At 38.8% G+C, this 24,423-nt stretch overlaps 1 protein-coding gene across 22 annotated transcripts in view; it reads right to left on the minus strand.

Moving 5' to 3' along the window:
• The window catches only part of DLG2 (discs large MAGUK scaffold protein 2), a 2,231,561-nt gene that overhangs the window by 1,055,949 nt on the left and 1,151,189 nt on the right, over positions 1-24,423 (minus strand). For 2 of the 22 annotated variants that reach the window (XM_043919094.1, XM_043919064.1), the window contains exon 1: positions 11,335-11,444. The exons of the other annotated variants lie outside the window; for them this stretch is intronic. In XM_043919094.1, coding sequence (XP_043775029.1) covers positions 11,335-11,412 — 78 coding nt within the window. In that variant the 5' untranslated portion in view covers positions 11,413-11,444. Of the gene's footprint in view, positions 1-11,334; positions 11,445-24,423 lie in introns of those variants that run through there. 22 annotated transcript variants of the gene reach the window in all.

A 24,423-nucleotide genomic window follows, 5' to 3' on the forward strand; every position in this document is an offset into this window, starting at 1 on the left:
TTGGTGAAATGGAAGGAACCTGTAAGCATCTGTTTAACTTAAGACTCCAAGGGCAATGCTTGAAACTCGTTGAGATCTGATCCTGGGACATAAATGTAGGGGCGCTCATCTCAATGATGTGTAGAGTCCCTACGTCTCCTGTCAGAAGAAGGGAGAGAATGGGAATCAGAAGATCTGAGTTCAAATCTCAAAACACTGGCTTCCGACAATTAACACTGCACAAGGAACTTTCCCAGTCTCAGGTTGTATGGAGACTCAGAGACATGGGGATATTGTGGCACCACACTGAGGCATGCAGGCTCAGACCCAGGCTGCTTGAGTTCAAATCCTGGTCCCAGAACTCACTAATCGTGTGTCTCTGTGCACCTTAATTGACGTTTCTGTGCTTCAACTGTGCTTAGCCCATAGGATCATTGGAGGGTTAACTGAGTTAGGAAATGTATAATCTTAGAGTAGTGACTTGTGATTATAATAAGGGCTCAATGAGTGGTCATTAATGTTACTACTATGATTTACAAAAGTAATGTTCTTTCAGGTTATGAAATTCAGTGTAACACAGCATGGAGCTTTTGCTTTCCTCTTTATCCCCCCAGACCTAATATAAAGCTCTAAAGGGGACGTGATACAGTTACCAGCTGGGAGATGAGCACCTTGACTCATTCCGTACAAGTTCTTTCACCTCAGATGAGAGGTAATATGCCTTGACTGACATTCACCAAACATAGAAAATCACTCTCTCTCAAAACATTCAGTGTGTTTTGAGAGAGTGGAGATGTGGGAAAGAAGGTGGTGGGGGGAGCTTTTTATAATGGCTACCTAGGATTCATTTATTTTTTTATTTTTTATTTTATTTTTTCATTTATTTTTATTAGTTGAAGGCTAACTACTTTACAATATTGTAGTGGTTTTTGCCATACATTGACATGAATCAGCCATGGATTTACATGTGTTCCCCATCCCGATCCCCCCTCCCACCGCCCTCCCCATCCCATCCCTCTGGGTCTTCCCAGTGCACCAGCCCTGAGCACTTGTCTCATGCATTCAACCTGGGCTGGTGGTCTGTTTCACCCTTATAGCATACTTGTTTCAACGCTATTCTCTCAGAACATCCCACCCTCGCCTTCTCCCACAGAGTCTCAAAGTCTGTTCTGTACATCTGTGTCTCTTTTTCTGTTTTGCATATAGGGTTATTGTTACCATCTTTCTAAATTCCATATATATGCTTTAGTATACTGTATTGGTCTTTATCTTTCTGGCTTACTTCACTCTGTATAATGGGCTCCAGTTTCATCCATTTCATTAGAACTGCTTCAAATGAATTCTTTTTAATGGCTGAGTAATATTCCATGGTGTATATGTACCACAGCTTCCTTATCCATTCGTCTGCTGATGGGCATCTAGGTTGCTTCCATGTCCTGGCTATTATAAACAGTGCTGCGATGAACACTGGGGTGCACGTGTCTCTTTCAGATCTGGTTTCCTCGGTGTGTATGCCCAGGAGTGGGATTGCTGGGTCATACGGCAGTTCTATTTCCAGTTTTTTAAGAAATCTCCACACTGTTTTCCATAGTGGCTGTACCAGTTTGCATTCCCACCAACAGTGTAAGAGGGTTCCCTTTTCTCCACACCCTCTCCAGCATTTATTGCTTGTAGACTTTTGGATAGCAGCCATCCTGACTGACAATGGTACCTCGTTGTGGTTTTTATTTGCATTTCTCTGATAATGAGTGATGTTGAGCATCTTTTCATGTGTTTGTTAGCCATCTGTATGTCTTCTTTGGAGAAATGTCTGTTTAGTTCTTTGGCCCATTTTTTTTGATTGGGTCATTTATTTTTCTGGAATTGAGCTGCAGGAGTTGCTTGTATATTTTTGAGATTATAGGATTCATTTATTAAAAAGAAATAGAAACCTAGAATTTTCTCATAGTCAGAATACTGACAGTTTTCACTTACGATGGTCTCTTCAGTAACTTCTCCTCCCCTGCCCCCGCTGCCTAATCAGCGGCACAGATAGAGTTTCCTTAGTCCATAAACCCAGGATGGGAGGGCAAGTCCATTCCAAAACCCAAGGGGATAGTAGAGAAAAAGGAGTCATTAATGCAAAAGTTATCAAAAGCTGCTTTGCATCCTTTCTGTAACAAGGCAGAATATTAAAATGAACAGAAAGAAGAAACAGATGCGGAGGGAAGAAGGAAGGAGAGAAGGAAGCAAGGGAGGAAGGGGAGGAGAGACAGGAAATATCAAGTGTCCCACAGGGACAGACACTTTACATGTAATTTTTAATTGAATCAGAAAACCATGCAAGGATGCTTATCACTATTTTTAACATGTGAGAACACTAGTAATTAAAAAGATGCATCTATGTGCTTAAGGTCACCCAACCAGTAAGGTGTTGAGTCAAATTCAAATTTGACTCTGTGGTCTTCCACTGAATCATCTTCTTAGATGTTCCAACAAGAGGAGTCACAAAATGTATGAAGGAAAGGGGTCAGTAAAGATGACAAAGACCTGGTCTTAAGTCTTAAGTCAGAATGGTGTTCAGAGAAAGTGAAGAAGTATTTTTCTTATTCTCTTATGCCCTCCTAAGTATCACCCCCTCCAATTCTCCCACTTCCAATGCCTTTTCCTCTCCCACAATACATCAGTTGCCACCCTCCCCATGCTAGTGAGTCCAGGTGAAACGACAGTTTGATACCGCTATGGCCATGAACACTGTGCACACCGACTTCCTAACTTGGGACAGTGCTCATTTCATCATACTTTGCTACAATCTTTGAGGAAAGGTCAGAAGCCCTCCTCAAAGCAGAAACCTTCTCCCATAGAGAAACTTTCTCCCGTAGAGAACTGTAGAGCTGATGGTCTGAAAAGCAAGTAAATCCTGTTTATAAATTAGAGTAACCTAGAACAACAAGGAGGTGGTCAAAGGAAGACTAGTATTTGATGAGTTCTAGTTTATACTCATATAAACTAGTTAGCAAGTTTGATAAAATATGTTGCTTTCTTGGTTAGACCACAGAACATGAAGTCAAGCACACTGATCCCCTGCAAGTAGTTCATTTCTTCCCTTTAGCCTCTACATCAGACCCTTTTTCTTACTATATTTCTAATTTTAATAACCCTTCCTAGCAGATATTGGCACTGTAGAAGCTTTGTATTTATTAGAATTAAATTCTTTGGATTAGGAACAGTACTAAACTGCTAACATATTTTTCCCTAGCAATGACACTTTGGCCCTGGGCACTACAAAATGAACATCACAGTGTAAGGCCATCATGACATCATGGTTTATTAGCCTGCTCAGGCTGCCATCGCAAAATGCCACAGACTGCGTGGTTGAAACAACAGAACACACTTCCTCACACTTCTGGAGGACGAGAAGTCCAAGATCAAGGTTTTGGCAGGGTTTGATTTCTAGTAAGAGAGCTCTTCCTGGACTTGCAGATGGCTCCTTTTTTTTTGCTATATCCTCACATGGTAGAAAGGCACACACAGATCTCATTGCTCTTGTAAAGCCACTAATCCTATTAGATTAAGACCTCACTATTATAATCTCAGTTAATCTTAATTATCTCCTAAAAGCCTTATCCCCATTTCTCCTAGATCACACTGGGGGTTAGGGCTTTAAAACAAGGATGAGGGAGACACAATTCAGTCCACAAAAAACGGGGCAAGGATACTCTACGTAACTAGTATTTTCAGATTGAGAAAGTACAAGAAATAAACATTCCACGCTCAGACATAAACCTGTAATCTTTCGGCATGTGGGGCAAAGCAGCTGGAAAATGTTACAGTTTGACATCTCCCCGTTGGTGGCTGAAGAGAACTCGCATTCTGCTGGCTACTGTTTGTTTCGCTTCCCTGTTAGTGGCAAGGAGAGAGAAAGCAAAGGGCAGGAGCCTTCAGCCCCAGGGCAGTAAAATGTCTCCTATTCCCTGTTCTTTACAAGGCAGTAAAGAAAGAGAAGTCCCCGCGTATCTCTTACTTTGCTTCCACCTTGAAATTCAGTAGATTCTCCATTATATTCCTCTTGCCAATGGTTAAAGACACCGTTGGCCTTTTGTGCACGTTGATTGGACATAAATTTTATCAGTTTTGCTTCGTGCTGGCCATTGTGCTAGGTGCTTAGAGTACAAAGATGAATGAGATCAAATTCTTCCCTTTAAAGACTCTGCAGACTCTTAGAGCAAATCAGGATTAGAATTCAAAGAACGTGAGAATTGGAAGGAATTTGGTTGCAGATGAAGAACTCAGGCCCAAAGAGATTAAGAGACTTTAGCCAAGGTGGCGCAGATGGTAGGGACGGGGCCAGTTAACATACAGGCCTACTGACCCCTAACTCGGTCTTGCTCCTGTGTGGCTCAGACATTCAGCCAGGGTCTATTTAGAGCTTACTATGTCCCAGGTACCCTGTGGGGGGGGGGGGGCACAGAATTTGTAATGATTTAATAATTTAATTAACAATTTAATAATTTATTTGGGAAAATTTGACTACTTAAAATTATTAGTTAATACTACAAGGCATGGTTAAACAGAGATGGTTACTCCATTAACCCCATAAACAAAATACATATGCAAATAATAATATGTGTGCATTATCTGATTATTAAATTTATCTCTACAGTGATCATCACTGCTGGATGGGAAAGCCTCCCTTACATCTTCATCACCCAGTATAATAAACACCACTGAATGATACCAGGTAGAGGAAGACCATTCTAAAGGTGCATTGAGGGTAAACAAATCAAGGCAAACAAAAACAATTTGCAACTAAAATTATGTAAACTGGACTGAAAGTACTATCTGGATGGCTCCTGGAGAACCCTTGAAAAGAAATCAGGTCTTCTATCTAGCCACATAGTTACTCAAAAGAGATAAAGCACAGGTTGATGAGAAGATGGCTGTTGTGTTGGTCTATTCTTCCTCCACGTCACTGTCTCACTCAATCCAAGATTAGTTTAAAAAGCACAGAGTCTGAGTGGTTAGGTTGACAGGCTCTGAACTCGGCCAGACCTGGCTGAATTCACTGGTACCACTACTTATGACCTTGGGCAAATTCTGTAACATGTTATACCTCAGTTTCTCCATCTGTAAAATGGGGGCTGATACCAAGATTATCTTACAAGGTTGTAGTGAGGATTAAATGAGATGAGGGCATGTCATAGTGCTTGGTAAACTGCTCAGTAAATAGGCATTGGCAATAACAATTTTGCAGTGGTCTTGCGGCCTGTTTTCTTCCTCTCCAGCCCACTCTGTCCCTCCTCTATCTTCACCATTTCTCTGATCCTGTCCTTTGCCTCTGTCTCCCTCCATACCCTGCTCGCAGCTGTGCCTTGGACTTTTCCAAGGTGGGCATCCATTCTGGGACCTCGGAACAGGGGCTACTGTCCATTTTGCTGAGAGCTTCCCCTGCCAGGTGACAGGGGAGAACTGCAGGGCTGCATTTAGCATGGACAAACACCTGTCCTCTCTGTCACTACAGCCAGACAGACGCTGGCGCTGAGTCATGCTGCTGCTCACGACCGATGAGCTCTCAGAGGCTCTGAGAGAGAGACCTGAGAGGACAATCTGTCCATCCCTCTCTCCAGGTCAGGCTACTCTTCAAACTGCCAGGAGGCAAAAATAGACACAGGAAGATTCTATCATTCACGGAGGACTGAAGAATCTTCAACATCAGGACATTTCTTCTTGTGCCTAAGCTCAATTTCAGATTCTGCATTTAAATTCACTTCTTATATTTATCTTTCATAGGTAAAAATAAACTTGATATCTAGGTCACTGAAAATATATACATATATAGAGTATAATATACAGCATACAATATGCAGTACTCTGTTTGTGTATCCATACAAAGTACTGCTTACTAATTAAGAGACTGAGCTCTATGATCAGCCACCCAGTCTAATCCCAGCCACCTACTGGTGATGTGGTTTTCTTCTAAAAATTAATAACAGTGATGCTCTCACTAGATCCTTGTATAAGCACAGTTCTCAGTTCATAGAAAGAATTCAACAGATGTCAATTATCATTGTTGTTTAGACATATAAATACATAGCGAGAAGCCAGGAGGCTTCTTAAAGATTTCTCTTTTGCAACCTCAACGGCTCCAGTTTGATTATGGCTTTTAATCAGTTTCTTCTATAACCTTCTTTTTCATTTTCTATTTATTTGCTTTCCTAAATCCAGAACCATCTACAAAATGCTGGCTGACTCCAATCAGCACAGGAAAAAAATGTATATTTTAGAACTAATAGATTTCCCTATGCAAATTATTATTATGATTTGCAAGGAAATATGTGATTTGATACCAAGTATAACCTTTAAACATTTTACTTATATTAACTCATTTAATCCTCAAAATAAGCCCATTCATTATTCTTTCAGTGATGTCATACTTCATTGATTCTAAAAATAAACTATTTCCCCACATTTTAACATCTCTGAAAGGATTGAAATCTTGCAGTTGATATGTTATAGTTGCATTGACAATCTTTTTTTTTTGTAATACATGAAAAAAAAATGACATATCTTGCAAATGAGGACAACCTACAGTCGATGAAATAGGATATGAGATATTCCAGGCATTCTTTCAGGCCCCAGAGATATGGTGAAGGACTGCATAGTCCTTCATTTCACAGACTCCACTTTCTAATGAGAAACACAGAGAAATAAGAACGATAACAACTAATATACAAGCGGCTCTTGGAACCGATGCAAGATTCATCTTGGGCTTGTAGGGGCCAGGGAAAGTTTCCTACTGATGATGAAGTCATCTAAGTTTAGAGTTAGGAGATGGCTAGTGGGTCAGTAGCCAGTCAAAGCAGATAAGCAAAATCTGAGAAGCTAGAAAAAGCAGGAGACATTCAGGAATTTGAATCTAGTTCAGAATGCTGATTTAGAGCAGGGGAAAAAAAGCAGAGGCTGTGTCACCATGGACCAGGTAGACTCGGCAAGCAAAGTGGAGGGTATCCTGAGACACTGGGGTTCTGCCAGAGCACAGGTGTTACTTCTATTTGGAAAAGAGCTGGTTCCAGGCTAAATAACAAAGAACAGGACTATAATTCCCTCTAATTCCTCACCTTAAGCCCAATGCTCTTGACTGCCCCACCAGCATCACCCAGGACAGTAGGCTCTTTTGTTGGCCATGCTGACAGCAAATGCACTACTACAATTCCCGTTATTTTGGTTTATGCTGAATTGATGTGTTTGGATTAGATGGAGAGGGGGTTAGAACCAGTGAACTGGTTCTTAAAGAATTCTCCAAGGTGAATGTTGCCTAGTGTCAGAATATTCCAGCTCAGTCACATCACTCATAGGATATATTTCACTGCCAAGCTCATCCACAGTTGTGTCTATCAGATGATGGATATTGATGCCAGTCTTTTCTAAATGCATCATGCATTTACTTTTCGTGGCATATGCTTAAAAGTAAAAATGTAAAAATTAAAAGCAAAGCTATGCAGAAGTGAAGGTTCAGAACTTCAAGTGTTTTATACTCTTGTATATGATTATGCCATCAGGAATTGCAGTTCAATTTATCTTAAAGCTGCCCTTTTAAAATAATAAAATCTAGAGACTGACTAAATTAAGCAGTTTAATTGAAATGTGGCAAACAGGCATACAAGACACTAACTTCTGAATTAATTACATGGGGTCCAAAAAAAAAAAAAAAAAAGATTTGAATGAAGGTTTTCTATTGCAGCCAGTCGTGATTTCATATTACATTAAAAATCACTTCATTCACAGAATTTGTTGGTATGCACATACTGTCTTTTTAAAGAATAGCAAATAGCTTTTTTTCTTTTTTAGAACAATGACAATGTGAATTAGCTAACATCTTTGACTTACTCTAAAAAGAGTGTATTTACAGTTGCCTAGGATTTAAGTGTGTGTTTTTTTTTTTTTTTTTGATAAAAGATGTCTTTGGTTTTTACAGGATAAACAATGAATACAAATGCCATTGTTTAGCTTACAATAATATAACAATTACTAGCTAGTTAAAAGGAATAATGGGAGCCTAGATGATAGCTTGAGACACTTATCTAAAGAGGACAAAGAGTGTAAAGTCTTTAATAACAGGGCAGACAACTGTCTATGGAAGACAGCTTAGGCACAGTCTTGTCTGAAATAAAGGGGTTGAGTTACAGGATCAGTAACTTTGATTCTGTAAGCCTCATGACTTATTAAGACAGGTGAATGATAGGTGGATGGAAGAGAGGGCTGGGGACTCAGAGAGTCATTTTTAGAACAGCCAGGATAAACACAGTTTCAAATCCTAGCACTAACACGTCCCACAAACTCTATGACCTTGGGCAAACTACTCTTCTCTCTAGAACTCAAGAAAAATCATGTCTACCTTTTATAGAATTAAGTGAAACTCCATGGCCTAAAGCAGCTGCTGTGTGATGTGTGTATAAAGAGGGACTCTCGTTAATACTGTTACTGCTGTGATCACTATTACCATTATTACTACATTCCATGCTACTGTTTAATTCTACTGGCATTAGATGAGGTAAAGCAGTATACCCGGCCACCATGCATAAGGCACACTGTCTGTTTAGGGATGGCATTTAGGCTTGCACATTCCCGATTAGCTTTTCAATTAACCCCAGCCTTGAGGAATATACTTTCCAACCACACCTGAAAGCTAAATTAGGTCTGATAGGCTATGATGGGTGTAGGTTTTTTTAATTAGAAGAGGAGAAAATAAACTGTGTTACCTATTGCAAAAAGAAGCCCAAATTTATAGAAGGTACTAAAACAAAATTACAGTGGCTGCCTCTGATATAATTTATACCCCCAAATGCTAAAACCTGCTCTGAATCTATCAATAGTTCTTTCACATTTAAGTATACTGGTCATTTTCTAAATAAAACACAACAATCATCTTGCTTTATACCTCTTCCTTCTTTTTATAATAAAGCATGACAACATATAGTCAGCAACATCTTATATTCCCTTTCCTGTTTGCAACTGTATGATCTCTGCTGTTATAGTAATACATTATAGGAATTCATCCAGCTTGCAGTACCATTCGGAGAAGGCAATGGCAGCCCACTCCAGTACTCTTGCCCGGAAAATCCCAGGGACGGGGGAGCCTGGTGGGCTGCTGTCTATGGGGTCGCATAGAATCAGACACGCCTGAAGCGATTTAGCAGCAGCAGCAGCATCATTTGTTAACTGCTTTCTCAGCTGAAGTATATTACTGTAATCATTAGACAAAACCTTAATTCATATAGTTGGTTTTAAATAAGCCACATGATAAAATGAAATACCCAGAATAAACTATTGTCATTCACTAAGCACCAACTGAGGGCCTTGTTGTTCATTGTTCAAGGCAGCACACCTTTTAATTTATTCCAGGAACCCTGTGTATATAAATTCCATGAAAAAAAATCGAGATGCTATTTTCATGTTAGTAATCATCACTTAGTGTTCAGAATTAACTCCTCTAGCTCCCCTGACTAATGGAAGGACATTATAGTTAATAATTTTTCCTTTAGTCTTTATCAGTCAAGGAGCAAAACTTCAGTTCTCTAATGCTGATTTTCCTACTTTCTGAATAAGACAAAATATTATCTCTAAGATAAAGTATTAAAACCCCTTAACCCCACACCTGGTTTCTTCTTGCTTGTTCACAGAAATGAAATGGAAATACTGAAGGCCCCTTACTAGCTTCTTCCCACATTCAAGAAGCAGAAGCCTGTGTTAGATCCTTGAATTAACATCCTTTTAGTTTCTGTACACTGAATTTCATTGAGCTGGCATTCTCCACATTGAGGCCCAAACCTGAAGTAAGTGTCACCGGAATATTCAACTTTTCTGTGCATACCAATTTGGCATAAGGCATTATCTCCCGGTGGCTCTCAGAGCCATTCGTGGTCTCTGATAGACCCTTCATCCATACAACCTATAATTTTCATAAGAAGGCACTTTTTCAAAGCACTTGCTCCCATAAAAGAGTCACTTTCAAGTCTCTTTCCTTAAAAGAGAAACAAAACAAAGCAAAACCCTCAAAACCCAATATATATGATGCTAATACATGATAATTAGGCTTTTATCATTTTACCTGTGAGGCATGGGAAAAAATGAATCAATTCTACTTCACCTTTGTCTCCCTCTACTACACCTCCACCTTAAAGTGCTATTTAATAAGTCTGTCAACATTATACGATCCTCAGATCTGGACATTCTGAAAGGCTACAACCCTAAAATCAGAACTTGAATGATTTTTTTTTTTTCTCTTCTCACACTACAAACAGTCATATCTTGGCTTATCACTGGATTCTTGTTCATATTATCAGCATTCCCACTCTGAAGGAACAGATAGCAAGTTACAGTGAAGGAATCTTTGCAGCTGAGAGCAAGGATTGTGCCACAGGCCAGGGAAACCACCTCTGGGTCAATCTCAAGAGTAGATCCAAGTCAGAAAGGATGCTGGGCCAAAGATCACATCCTCAAAGTAATATGGAACAATCTCAGCTCCACAAAATGTTATCTTTGGAAGTTTCCCCATCACCAAATTGGATACTGATTTCTTAAACATTGACCATTTGGCCAGTGCCTCTGAAAGCCTTAGTTAGAGACGTGAGCTTGTTTTGCATCTGAGGACTTACAGGCCATGTTCATTTCTTAGAGAAAGATAACTCATGAGACAGATCTACATAGAGGTTCTCTAGAAACAACTAGTCATGCTGAATAAAAGAATTACAAAGCCATTCTCTAAGTGGACAGGACTATGTGATCATAAATAGAATTCTTGCTTATTGAAAACACTTTTGAAATGATGGCTTTGTTGATTTGAAAAGATAGCAAGCTCCCCTGTGGAGTCTGGTCAGTGTTAGGCAGAGTCCCAAATATGTGCTCCAACAACATACACTAGGATGCAAGAACTGGAGGAAGGCTCAGGGATTCATCATGCCCCTTGCAGATCCAACCATTATAGTCATAAAAATAATCCACTGGTAGCAACAAGTTTACTAGAGAGCTCCCTGAAGAAGCAAAGATTTCAGCTGCTTAATTGCTTTCACCCTGTGCCATTTAAAGGACTACCAAGTCTCTGTTGAGACACCATCAATTGACGATTTCACCAAATATTTTGAATAGCTAATGACTCTGCTTGACCACCACCAACCGCCCCCAGGCAGCCAGGCTCCAGGAGTTCCCCCTTTCTGCGAGCGGCACGGACTACAAGCCAGCGAGAGGCAGGTTCGCATCCCAAGCGGAAACAAAAAAACCAAAAAAATCAAAAAACTGCGTCTGTACTCAAGACCAGCAGTCCAGAGCAGGCAGTTGGCAAAGCCGAAAAGGTAATATTTATCCCCACGCATTCCCTACCTTTTCGGATTTCGCCTTCCTGGCATTGTGCACGAACCTGCGACCCAGCTTCTTGGCATACCAGATAGAGGCGAACATAGCGATGCCAGCGGAAGGGGTTCGCGGTGAAGCTGCTGCACAATCAACTTCCCAGCTCGGCTCGGAGATGTGGAGCGGGGGGGAGTCGGGCTGGAGCTGTCACTTGCAGGCTGTTGCTTTCTCAGGGCTTCTCATGCTGGCGAGCTGAGGCCGAGGGCGGGAGGCGGGAGGGAGGGGGCCGGGGGCAGGCAGTCCGGGCCGGCCAGTCCGCAGGTACCTTCACATCCCGCCCGCGGGAGGTCCGCGCGAGGGGGGCGGGCGGGCGCTGCCTTCCCCGCCGGCGCACACGCGCATCCAGGCGGCTGAGTATCCGTCTTGCAGTTCTCGGGCTCTTGTTCACCACCAAACTCCACGCGTGGCAGGAGGAAAGGCAGCCGCAGTCCGGTCGCCCTGGGCTCCAGGCAGTGGCCCCCTCGCCTGGCTTCCCTCTGCCTTGGCAGTGCGTGCTGGAGGCGGTGGCCGCGCAAAGACGCATCCACACCCAGACCCGCAGGTAAAGCAGCCAATAACTGGGGCTGCCAGGCACGCGGGAGGGGAGAGACCACCACGGACGCGGCCCTGCGGGCACAAACAGGTGTCCCCCGGAGCCTGCCCCGAGAATAAAGGGCTGTTAGCGGGACTGGATACAAAGCGACCTTCCTCTGCCCCCCTCCTCAAGTCCACTGGGTCCACGTAAAGTCCAATCCCTGCCTCCCAACCAGTCTTCTCCACAGCTTACAAGAAAAAAATAAAAAACATTTTATTTCTTTGGAGGTTGGCCCCGGGACAAACGGCGAGGTGAACAGGATGAGGTGTATTCCCTAAATGCCAGAGTGAAGATCCTCAGCTTTTAAACTCATTGGTTCCACCGCTGAAACCACCTGGGCTGCTTTTACAAGTCCAGGTTTTCTGCCTGAGTAACGGGGAGGGGCTTAAATCTACCTTTACACTAAAACACAACAACTTACTCCTTCTTTTCTTTTAAAATCCGAGTTTTCTTGCAGTGATATCTATTGTTAAATGGAGGGTTTAATACCACTTTTGAATAGGAAGATTTATGGCAAGTCTTAAACCAGGCTCCTCTGAGGAATTCTCACATTTAATTCTACCACCATGTGCTTCCAATTTCAATTATCTTGGTTGTTGTTTAGTTGCTTAGTCGTGTCCAACTCTTTTGCAACTTCATGGACTGTAGTCTGCCAGGCTCCACTGTCCATGGGATTTCCCAGGCAAGAATACTGGAGTGGGTTGCCACATCCCTCTCCAGGATATCTTCCCAACTCAGGTATGGAACCCGCGTCTCCTGTATTGGCAGCGGCATCCTTTACCACTGAGCCACCAAGGAAGCCTTTTCAATTATCTTACTAGGGTTCAATTATCTTACATAGGGTTTAGAATATTATGAGGCATTTTAAAGGTAAAGTCAATCTTAAGAGACGAGTATGTCTTCTGATGAGAGAGAATGGCTAAGACTTTGTCCATCCTACTAGAGGACAAAAATAAATAAATAAACTGTTCATCTCAGCAAGGAAAACATTCCTTCCACTGATATACAAACGAGACTCAATCCAATAAATGTTTTCCAGCTGATCTAATAGACATGCCCTAGGAGCGCCTGTTGACCAAGGACAGTGTTGAAACACTTACAAATAAATGGAAAAGAACTCCCTTCTCTCACGATAAGTCACTTGAGCTTTACCCCCAGAGGACTGGGTCTCCATTCAACTGTTTTATAAAGTACACTGAACATCCTTCTAAGCAATTGGAGATAGAACAAGACAGTGTAGGATTAGGACTCACATCCATGTTAACTCACTACAGGGAACCTGGTGCTTAGAAGAGTGTTGAGCACAATACATTCAATGTATGTTTGCTGAATAAACAAATAATCTGGGTTCTAACCCTGGCTTTTTTTCTAAATTGTTTCCTTGTTTCCTCTGTGCTTGGATTTGCCTCATCTGTAAATGAAGAGAATTGGGCAGAACATTTTTCAGGTCCCCTTCCTGCCCTGTGCATCTGTAATTCTGATGCCGAGTCTGAGGGTCTTCTTGTGAGTATGGGGAAACACTGACTGAAACCGCCCGCCTGGGCCAGGCACCATAGTGGCCGTTGGCATGAGCAATTTTACAAGAGGTCTTGGTAAGGTACATGGAACTAATAAGCCGCTACTAACCAGAAAAGTTTGGGAAAGGTCAAAAGGAGACTCCACGTGTCCTCCCACCTCCCAGAATCCTTCCTGCTGGCTACCACCTCCCAGAATCCTTCCTGCTGGCTACCACCTCCCAGAATCCTTCCTGCTGGCTACCACCTCCCAGAATCCTTCCTGCTGGCTACCACCTCCCAGAATCCTTCTTGCTGGCTACCACCTGCCAGAATCCTTCCTGCTGGCTACCACCTCCCAGAATCCTTCCTGCTGGCTACACATCCCAGAATCCTTCCTGCTGGCTACCACCTCCCAGAATCTTTCTTGCTGGCATCCATCTTGGTTGAGCAACGTGTGTGCCATCCAGAAGGACCCTGAGTCAGAATGACTGACCAGAGACAACCTGGAAACTAATTCCGTCACCATACATCCCGGGACTCCGAGCCGCAAGGCACAGTGGTTCTCCTGGGTTCCCTGGCCCTCCTCCTCTCCACGCAGGCGCTCTTTCCCAATAAAGTCTCTTGCTTTGTCAGCATGTGTGTCCAAGTGTTAGACAAGAGCCCCTTTTCAGCACTGGAAGGGGTCCCCCTTCCTGCAACAAAAAAGAAATTCTCCTGCTCACCAGAGGCACAGGCTCTGGTAAAATGAGAGCCTGGATTCTTCCACCTGCTTCACCACACCTAACCACCACCTGGGGTTTGGTTTTGCCATTAGCTGTTACTTTTCCTCTGTGTTCTTCCTATGAACTCTACTTTCCTTTCATTTCTTTTTGTCGCTCTTAGACAACCCCTGTGCAAAACTCACCACATCACACCTTGTACTCTTTAGGAAGAAAAAGTGCCACAGAAATCCAACAAATAAATAAATGATAACTCCTGCTTAGCTTTCAAAGAGTTACTCAACAGGACCACGATTTACCCCAATATTGCTGTGATGTTAGAGGTATTCATTATTCCTGCATACGAGTCTGTCTAAGCTGCGTAGTTAAAAGACTATTCAGGTAACAGAATAAAGTCGATAAAAAGAGGAGGGAGGCAATTGTCCCTAAATTAATGAGTAGAAACTTCTGTTTTTAACATTTTAAGATGGAATTTGACAATAAAGAAGTGAGAAAAAAAATATTGAGCTTTCAAATCACTGATATCATAGGGGAAATCAAAGAATGTTAATTTATTCTGATGGGACTGCCAATCATAAAATAATTTTTGTACTTTCTTCATAAGTTAAGATTTTCTAAGTCACTAAAGTTGAATCTTGGAGAGATCTTTAATGCTTGATCATTTTGTTGGTTAGTTTTGCTTTTAAGTTCTTGTTGTTTAGTCGTTAAGTTGTGTCCAACACTTTTGTGACCCTATGCCAGGCTCCTCTGTCCTTGGGATTTCCCAGGCAAGAATACTGGAGTGGGCTGCCATTTCCTTCTCCAGGGGATCTTTCCAACCTAGGGATAAAACCCATGTCTCCCGCATTGCAGGCAGATTCTTTACCACTGAGCCACCAGGGAAGCCCTTTGCTTTTATATTGAACATTTAACTTTTCCACATACCTAACCTAGAAGCTTTATCAACTTTTATAGGATGGAGGGCTTAAGAAAGTAAATTGGGCCTACCAGCTAAGATTTAACTTTAAAAATAACAATAATAACTATTGTTCCTTAAATAGGCATTCAGAGATAGAAGGCAGTGTGAAATAGGTCATTTGCTGTCAGGGGCCACAGTCACATTAGAAAAATGCTTAACAATATAAGCATTCACAATATATTTTTTGAATATGTCTATGGCAAAGTAAGAGACTCAACAAACTTGAAAAGTCTAGAAGAGGCATTAGAAGCATATCTACAATTTTCAGTTGTAAAAGATGGTTTTTTAAAGATGGGTGTCAGGTCGATGGAAAGAAGCCATTGCCATAGTTATACAGTCATCTTCACTGGGCTCTCACTGAGCAGGTGTGCCTGCTAAAAAGAAGGTGGCAGTTGCCTAAATAAATCTTAATAGTCTCTAACCATTGTTCTGCTGATTAAGACAAATAACTTGCAGCTCTTCTGTGTATGGAAAACAAGTTTTTCAGATGCTTTCCATCTGTGAATCATCAGTACCTGGACAGACCTTTTCCTTTATAATTTCATTTTTAATCCCTCTCATATGACAGAAACCTACCAGTGCAGCTGAGTTTGAGATGCAACATTAATCCTTTTAAGCAGCTCTTGGTTCATGCCTCAACACACACACTGTGTGAGTCTCCTTTGAATTCTCAAGGTAAATGCAATATTTAAATCAAGCCATTAAAATTATACAACTACATGTTCTGCCTAGTACACACATGATTTTCTTTTAAAAGCCATCTAAATATATCATAGATGATTATAAAAACAGTAAGAATTAAGCCCTAGGAACTAATATCTGGTAGCTTGAAAAGCTATGTAGGTTAGGTGTATGGTATATACTAAAGAAAATACATGTTTGAAACATAAAACGTTAATGTACAAAACCAATAAACATTTAAATATTTGTTTGATTTGTTTGTATATATGATATACATTCTTGATAGCCCTTAATATCCTTTATTAGTCTATTACCAAACAGCAGGTGTCAAGAACATGTTACATAGAATTTATGACTAAAAGAAGATAAACATAATATTCAACTTTAATTTGCAGGGATGTCAAAATGTTGATGTTAGTTACTTCTATAGATAGTAGTGAATAGGGAGGATAAAAACAGTTACAGTTTGGTCTGTATTGTATAACATTTGTATCTTCTACCATGAGAATATATCCATGTTATTACTTATATGATTAAAAGGTAAGCAATAGTTATTCACAAAAATGGAACTGAATAAGATAAAAGCCTTCCTCTCAAGGAGTCATATAGAGTTGGGGACATAGGTGTATAAAAACAATAAATTTCAATGCAGAATGGTATAACAACAGATGTGTGAAAAATAATGTGGGAGTTCAGAAAGAAAATTACTGCTTTTGATTTCTATATAAACTCAATAATGAATGTCAGCTGGAAAAGTGCAATAATTAATGTCAATGTACATAAAAAGCAAAGGAACAGATCACTCTTTCAGCATGTTGTATCTGTATGGACAGCAGGAAAAATGGTCACTCTAGTTTGTATATAAACAACAAAACCACCACTGGCCCAGTTGCAATTAGTTGTATTTCTGTCAAAGAACCAACCAGTCATGGATAAGTGGGAAAAAATGTTTGAGCCACTACAAAGAATAAGCCCACTAACTCTAATTATAATAGGCTAAGACTACTTCTTTTCTTCTGTTCTCAAAATCATCAAAATCATCAAAATCATTCTTTAGTGTTTGAATAGCTCACCTTCCTTTCCTTTAAATGTTCAACCATTATATATTTAGGCACCCAGAGACATAAGAAAGTAATATGATACACATGTACATACCACCTACATTTAATAAATGTTAATATATTGCTATATTTGATTCATTCATTTTCAATAAGTAAAATCTTCATAATATAATCAAAATCTCCCACCTCAATCCACTCTACCTCAAATTCATCTCAAAATAATGTTCAAGAAACATTCTTATACTTTATTTAAACACATGTAATTTTAACAGAGTAGATACTTCAAAATGTAATTGATACTAGGAACAGAACTATCATATGACTCAACCATCCCGTTACTGGACATAAACCCTGAGAAAACCATAAATGAAAGAGATGTGTGTTCATTGCAGCACTATTTACAACAGCTAGGACACAGGGGCAACCTAGATATTTATTGACAGATGAAGAGACAAAGAAGTTGTGGTACATATATACAATGAAATATTACTCAGCCATGAAAAAGAATGCATTTGAGTCCGTTCTAACGAGATGGATGAACCTAGGGCCTGTTTTACAGAGTGCAGTAAGTCAGAAAGAGAAAAACAAATATTGTCTCTTAACACACATGTATGGGATCTAGAAAGATGTCATTGATGAACCTAGTTTCAGGGCAGCAATGGACATGCAGACACAGAGAACAGACTTGTGGACACAGTGAGGTTTGGAGAGGATGGGGCAAGTTGAAAGAGTGGCATGGTGACATATATATTACCATATGTAAAACAGAGAGCCAGTGGGAATTTGCTGCAGGACATAGGGACCTCAACCCAGTTCTCTGTGACAGCCTAGAGGGGTGAGATGGGGCAGGAGATAGAAGCGAAGATCAAGAGGACGAGGACAGATGTATACCAATGGCTGATTCCTGTGGATGTATGACAGAAGCCAACACAATATTATAAAACAGTTATCCTCCAATTAAAAATAAATTAAAAAATACAATTGATGGATAATAGGATGTGTACAATTTGAACTTTTATTACAAATTTCTTTCAAATTGACATCATTAGTAGTTTATATGAGTTCTATATTCTAGATGACACATTATAATCAGCTATTAATTTGTTAAACAATGTACAATGTTGCTCCTTGTAGTTTTTAAAAAATAATTTTATTTATTTATTTCCTTTTAGTCACTGCTAGGGGGGGCTTTTCCTCAGCTTCAGCTAGCAAGGGTTACTCTTAGCTGCAATGCACCAGCTTCTCATTGAAATGGATTCTCTTCTTGTGGAACATGGGCTCTAGGGCATACGGGATCAGCAGTTATGTTTCAATAGCTGTGGTACATGGGCTTAGCTGCTCCACAGCACGTGGGATCTTCCAGGACCAGTGATTGAACCTGTGTCTCCCGCATTGCCAAACAGATTCTTAACCACTGAACCACCAGGGAAGCCCTCTCTGTAGTTTTGATGTGCATTTTCTTAATTACTGGTGAGGTCTAGCATTTTTTTTTCATATATTTATTGTCTATTTGAACTTCCTTCTATTCATAGTCTTTGCTTATTTTAAAATTAGGTTAGACCTTACTGATTTTTAAAAGTATTTTATGTATTCTGGACACTAATTCTTTGTTTGTTGCATGTACTGAAAATATCTGCTCCCAAACTCTGACTTGTCTTTTAATCCCATTTGTTTCACCATGCATATTCTTATGTACTAAAATTTGTCAATGTTTACCTTTACGTGCATACATTTGGTATCTAAATTTTTTTCCTATGCAAGTTTATACGTTTATCATTTTATATTTTAAGTCTTCAATTTTTTAAAGGAAATTATGGTGTAAGATGGAAACCTGTTTGTCCTGCCCCCATATGTATGGCCAGTTGTCTAAATGTATTTATGTATGTACAAGGGCTTCCCTTGTGGCTCGCTTGGTAAAGAATTCACCTGCAATGCAGGAGACTGATTGCAATGCTGGAGATCAGGGTTTGACCCCTGGGTTGAGAAAATCCCCTGGAGAAGGAAATGGAAACCCACTCCAGTATCCTTACCTGGGAAATGCCATGGACAGAGGAGCCTGGAGGATTACAGTCCATGGAGTTGCAAGAGTCAGGCACGACTAGGCATCTAAACCACCATCATGTATGTATATATTTATGCTCATATATGAAAATGTTATTCCTTTTCCTCACTGACTTGTAAAACTCCTAAGTTATATGTCTAGATCACATGAGTGTGCATTTAATTATTTCTGGGTTTTTTTTTAATCTATTTTAATTTACCTGTGCTAATACCACATTATCTTGATTACTGTGCTTTATAATAAATATTGAAAGTGAAAGCGCTAATCATCCTTTTCATTTGATCTAACTTTTCAAATTAATTTTTGTAAGTTGTACAATTGGTGATTTTAATATTACACCTCATAGTCCATGTTATTATTTTATAGTATTTTAATTTTATTTTGTTGCAGTAGTACTATTTCTGACCAAGCATGTCATTATTATCACCAGTATTTATTAGTTTATAATTGATAGTCAAAATAACTCCCATGTTTATTAATCTATTTTCTCATCATGATTGTTAGCATCCTAGCTCTCTGAGTTCTCCTTTTTACTGTTATACATATTTTAACAGCTATTTCTGCAAAAATCTCTGATGGTTAAACATGTTCAATCTTTTCATATTTTTCCTGAACTGTCTACATTCACCTTAGAGTTTGAAGGATAGCATAGGTAAATAAAGATTTCTAGATTGACAATGATTTTCCCTCAACATTTTGAAGATACTATCACATACCTTCTTCTGGTGTCTATTTTTTATGATAAGATGTCTGCTGTCAATCCAATTGCTCTATTTTAAGAATATGTCTCTTTTCTATGATTTGTTTGAAGACTTTTCGTCTTTTTGAGCTGTAGCTTCAATACAATATTTTTCTAAATTCTGCCTGGAATTCATTATGTTTCTTGAATCCAATTAATTGTAAGAAAAATCAGTCATTATTTCTTCCAATATGTCTTCCCCTTCATTCTCTCTGTTCTCTCCTCCTAAAATCCTATTATATTTTTCCTGAACCTTTTCATATAACCCATTCTACTGCTTCATATATTTCCTGTTATTCTTCTCCTTCCTTCTTTGTGCCAGTTTCAGGGTTATAGTCTCAGATCTCCTTATTATTTTTATCTAAAGTTTGAATCTATTGTTTTACCTATTTACAAAGTGTTTATTTTTAATGAATTTTTACACATATATTTACATTTCTAGGCATTCTAAATATTTCTTTCTCAAATCCTCCCAGTCTCTAGTTTCTGCATGCCACTGTACAGTTTTATTCTAAGATCTTCTTTAGCAAGCTTGTACTTTCTGTGGGAGCCCCAGGGTCCTTTGATTGTGTAATTGTTGCTACAGAATAATTTTGCACATTCTTCTGTTAGGTGCCCAGAGATTTCACTAGCTTAGGAGCAGTTTCATGTTTAATATATTTGGCTTAGTGTTATTCTGTCCACATAAAAGGGTTAAATTGACCACCACTACCCAACACACACACACCTTTTCTATTCATAATAGAAACACTCTTCATTATTGCTTCCCTGGGCTAACGTATGAAGTTATTAGAAGTCCGCTCATTAAATGAGAACTGTTTTTTTCAATTTTACATGGGGCTCTCAGTTTCCTTTTTCTTCCTTTGATGATCCTAAGGTCATCTCTCTTGCCCTGCATGGGCATCTAATCCCCACACTCTTACCCCAAGAGGACCCATTGAGTTCCATATACCCCTTGGGATATCACAGTCAGCTCATGAAATCACTGCTCTGGCCATCATTTTATACAGAATCAAACTCGCTTGGCTCTTACTTAACACTCCCCCACTACCCCAAAATAAAACATGAAGAACTTAGCAGGCCTGCATATGAGGTTTTAGTGTTTAATAAGCTTGTCTGACAGCAGTATATATAAGATTTATTATAAAATGTTTCATGCAAGAGATTTCCAGGAAGTCACCTAATTAAAATGCTATTTAAAAGTCATTCTCATATGATAATTAATTAGCTAAAGTCAGACGTGAGATAGACAACCACCATCACATTTGTCACCTTGACAAGTAATGTTGATTCTATAAAATTGGGGTAATAATGGAAACTATGCCATTGTGTTGATAAAAAGGCTCAAATGAGATAATACAAGTAAACTGTTTAGAGCACTACTTGGCACACAGTATGGGTGCAATAAAAATGTTGTTTTTATTCTTTATTCATCCTTTAATCTTCAGGGAAGCCCCCCCCCCAAAAAAAAAGAAAAGAAAGCATGATAGTCTAGACAGAGAACATGTGCTCAGTATTATGAAGCAGAGAATGTGTTCTTTTTTTTTAACTCTTTTTATGACTGCATTCAACCATCCTCAATGTTAAGTCTACCTTCTTAAGTTTTTTCCTCATTTTTTTATTCCATTAGTGCAGAAAACATGTCAGTTTTCAAACTATTGTAAAAATCTTTCATAAACTTAAAGACTTCCCATTTCACAAGTGGTTCTTTTCTGAGCCAAATGAATATTTTCCTAAGCTTTCTAAATAGTTTTTTTGAGAGTCTTCTCAGAACCTCTTTTCATTTTACATGTTTTTCATAAAAATAAAAACTCACATGGATCCTGGATTTACATAGTAGTTCTAAATCCACATATTGTGATTTGCCCACATGCTTACAATTAAGTTTTGCTACAACTGGAGATATAGATCAATATGGCAATAACTATCAAAGGAATGTATAACTGAATGGATATAAGTGAGGACCAAGTAAAAGAACATCAAGAAAGCAGCCAAGAAAGAATGGGTACTGAATAGAACATGCAAGAATTATGACTTATGAATACAAAAATCAATTAAAAAATAAGACCAAAGACAGCTTTCTTGATAAAGCTACATAATGCAAAAACATGGGTAGAGTAATTTCATAACTGAGAATTCAATTCAGTCCCTTGAAATGTATATGCCTTGCCAAAGTTTGCCACAAACAGAGGCATTTTAAACACCACCCATCTAATCAGAGCACTCTGGGAACTTTCTTATCAACTATGATTTGGTTATACAGTTCAGTATTATAGCTATCTCAACAGCAGGATTTTTCTCATCTATGGAAGTGGGGTACTAATTTGAGAGTCAGTGCTTTTAGCTTTATTTTCACTTTTACCAATTTGTTTTACCTCTGGATATAGCACTATGTAATTAATTTCCAAAGTCACCTTAAACTCAAATAATCTGTTAGTCCATGATAATAAGCCCCAAAAATTGATCTGTAAGAAAATGGTCTTTTTTTTTTTCTTTTAGACATAAAGAAATATCTTTCTTTCTTTTGTTTTTTTATATTATTATTATTTACTGGAGTATAATTGCTTTATAATGCTGAATTAGTTTCCGCTGTACAACAAATGAATTGGCTATTGTATACATATATCCCCTCCTTTTTTGGGCCCCCTCCCATCCCTGCCCCTCTAGGTCGTCACAGAGCACCAAGATGAGAATGATCTTTTAAGTTCAATGACTAGTTTTGATGAAGTTATCCTCTTGCTGGATTGTCTTTTGGGTCTTCAAAGTATTTTCCGTTTCCCAGGCACAGTCTATGTAACTGTATCTTTGTACATGCTGTTTCCTCTGCCTGCAGTCCTAACTCTCCACCTCATTTCCTGCTCATTTTGGTCATTCTACATATGACAAATCTTTACGCATTTTTTGAGCCTTGGCTCAACAATTTTCTGTGAAACTTTTCCTGATCTCTCAAGGCAGAGCCAATTCGTACTAATGCACCAAAACTAACATTTCCTGTTGCACTGTACGCATTTCAGGTTTGGCTCTTCCGACGTTCATTTGTGATTACATTGAACTTAAATATTTCCCCCTAAATGACTGAAATTCAAGGAAATCCCTTATTTATTTTTGTATCCTCAGAGGTCTACATAGCCCTTTGCACATGACAGGCACTCAATAAACATATTTGAATAATTTAATAGTTACTTGCTGAATGAATGAACAAATGAATGAGCATATCACTTGAATTAAATTGCCTCATACTCCTGGGAGAAGAAAGGGAGGCACTATAGAGATACATTAAGCATTTATTATCACCCTTTATTTGTATTTTTACCTCACATTCATCTTCATACATTAAGAGATAAATCAAAGTCACTGTTAGAAGGGTTCAAAATACTTTGAAAAATAACATTTCAAAAGAGAAATCAATGAGACTTGTTAATTTGTGGCCTACCAACTGTCCTTTTTTCCACTTTGTAATTCCACCCCTTCCACAGATAGACACAGGCGATCTTTTACAAAATTTAATATAGAAAACCATATTCATAAACAAACAACTCCTTTTATTTCCTTAAAAGGGAGACCCACGAATGAAAACACACAATCTATTCCCTCTCCATCTTGCCTCCTACATAAAACAGAAACAGCAGCTGCTGAAATCCTCAGTGCAAATGTCAACTGCAGATAGTGTTACTGAAAATATTCCTGATATTAATTGTAATCTCTCTCCAGCTTAAAGAATATAAATGAGACCAGTTCGCTAGGTGCCTCCTCTATGTCAGCTGATTTACTTAAGCATCTTTACATGAAGTATTTCATCTTATATAGTATCATCCTAAAGGTATATAAACTATTTCGCCCACAAAAGTACCTAACATGCCTTACCTCAGTATTTATTTAACCTATCCATTTTTACATATGCACATACTACTTCTATTGTTGTTTACTAAAGTTATTTTAAAGTTTAATTTGACTCATCTTTTATTTAAATAAATTTATTTTAAATAAACTTATTACCAGAAGGAACAAAAGTAAGACTCATTCTCTATAAGTAATCAGTAACATAAATAATACATGATTATTAATAAGGTTAAAAAGTAAAATAAAAACCAGAAGTAATTTATAAATTCTAGTTGAAAAGATAATTGATGGTTTATATACTAGATCTAATTTTTCTTGTCTAAATTAAATTAAAATACTTTTTAAAATGTTTGCCATGTGACATCTTCAGTAAACCACACTTGAAGAAATATTCTCAACTCATCTGATCATCATAAGAAATCTCTGAGTCAGATAATATTATCTTCCTTTTACATATTAGAAAATGACATTTTAAAGAAATCAAGTAACTTAATCATAGTTAGCCCTTCCCTTAATTCTTGATTCTCAAAACTTTTCTAGTCATAAGAAAGAGTGTTAACAGTACAAAAAATATCATGCAGTAGCTTGTGATAAAATAGAAATAAAAAAAGAAGGGGGAATTGCTATGAGTTCAGATACTATTTATTAGCCCATGTGCTGGAATGGAGGAGACAGACATTCAATGAAAGAAAAATTTGAGTTGACACTTAGAAAACAGATCAAAACCAAAGTACATTTATTACTTGAAACAGCAGGAGTAAAAGTAAGAAGTTTGGAAAACATGAGATGTGTTTGAGGAATAGTGGGGAATGAAAAAGAAAAGGCTATAGCCATACTGTAATTAGACAATGCCAATAAACCCTTAATTGTGATAAACAGGGTCAGAGTTGGAGAGTCAGGAGAAAAACGGAGGCAACAGAGGTCATGAT

This window comes from Cervus elaphus, chromosome 2 (genome assembly GCF_910594005.1).
Source record: "Cervus elaphus chromosome 2, mCerEla1.1, whole genome shotgun sequence".
Lineage (NCBI taxonomy): Eukaryota > Metazoa > Chordata > Mammalia > Artiodactyla > Cervidae > Cervus > Cervus elaphus.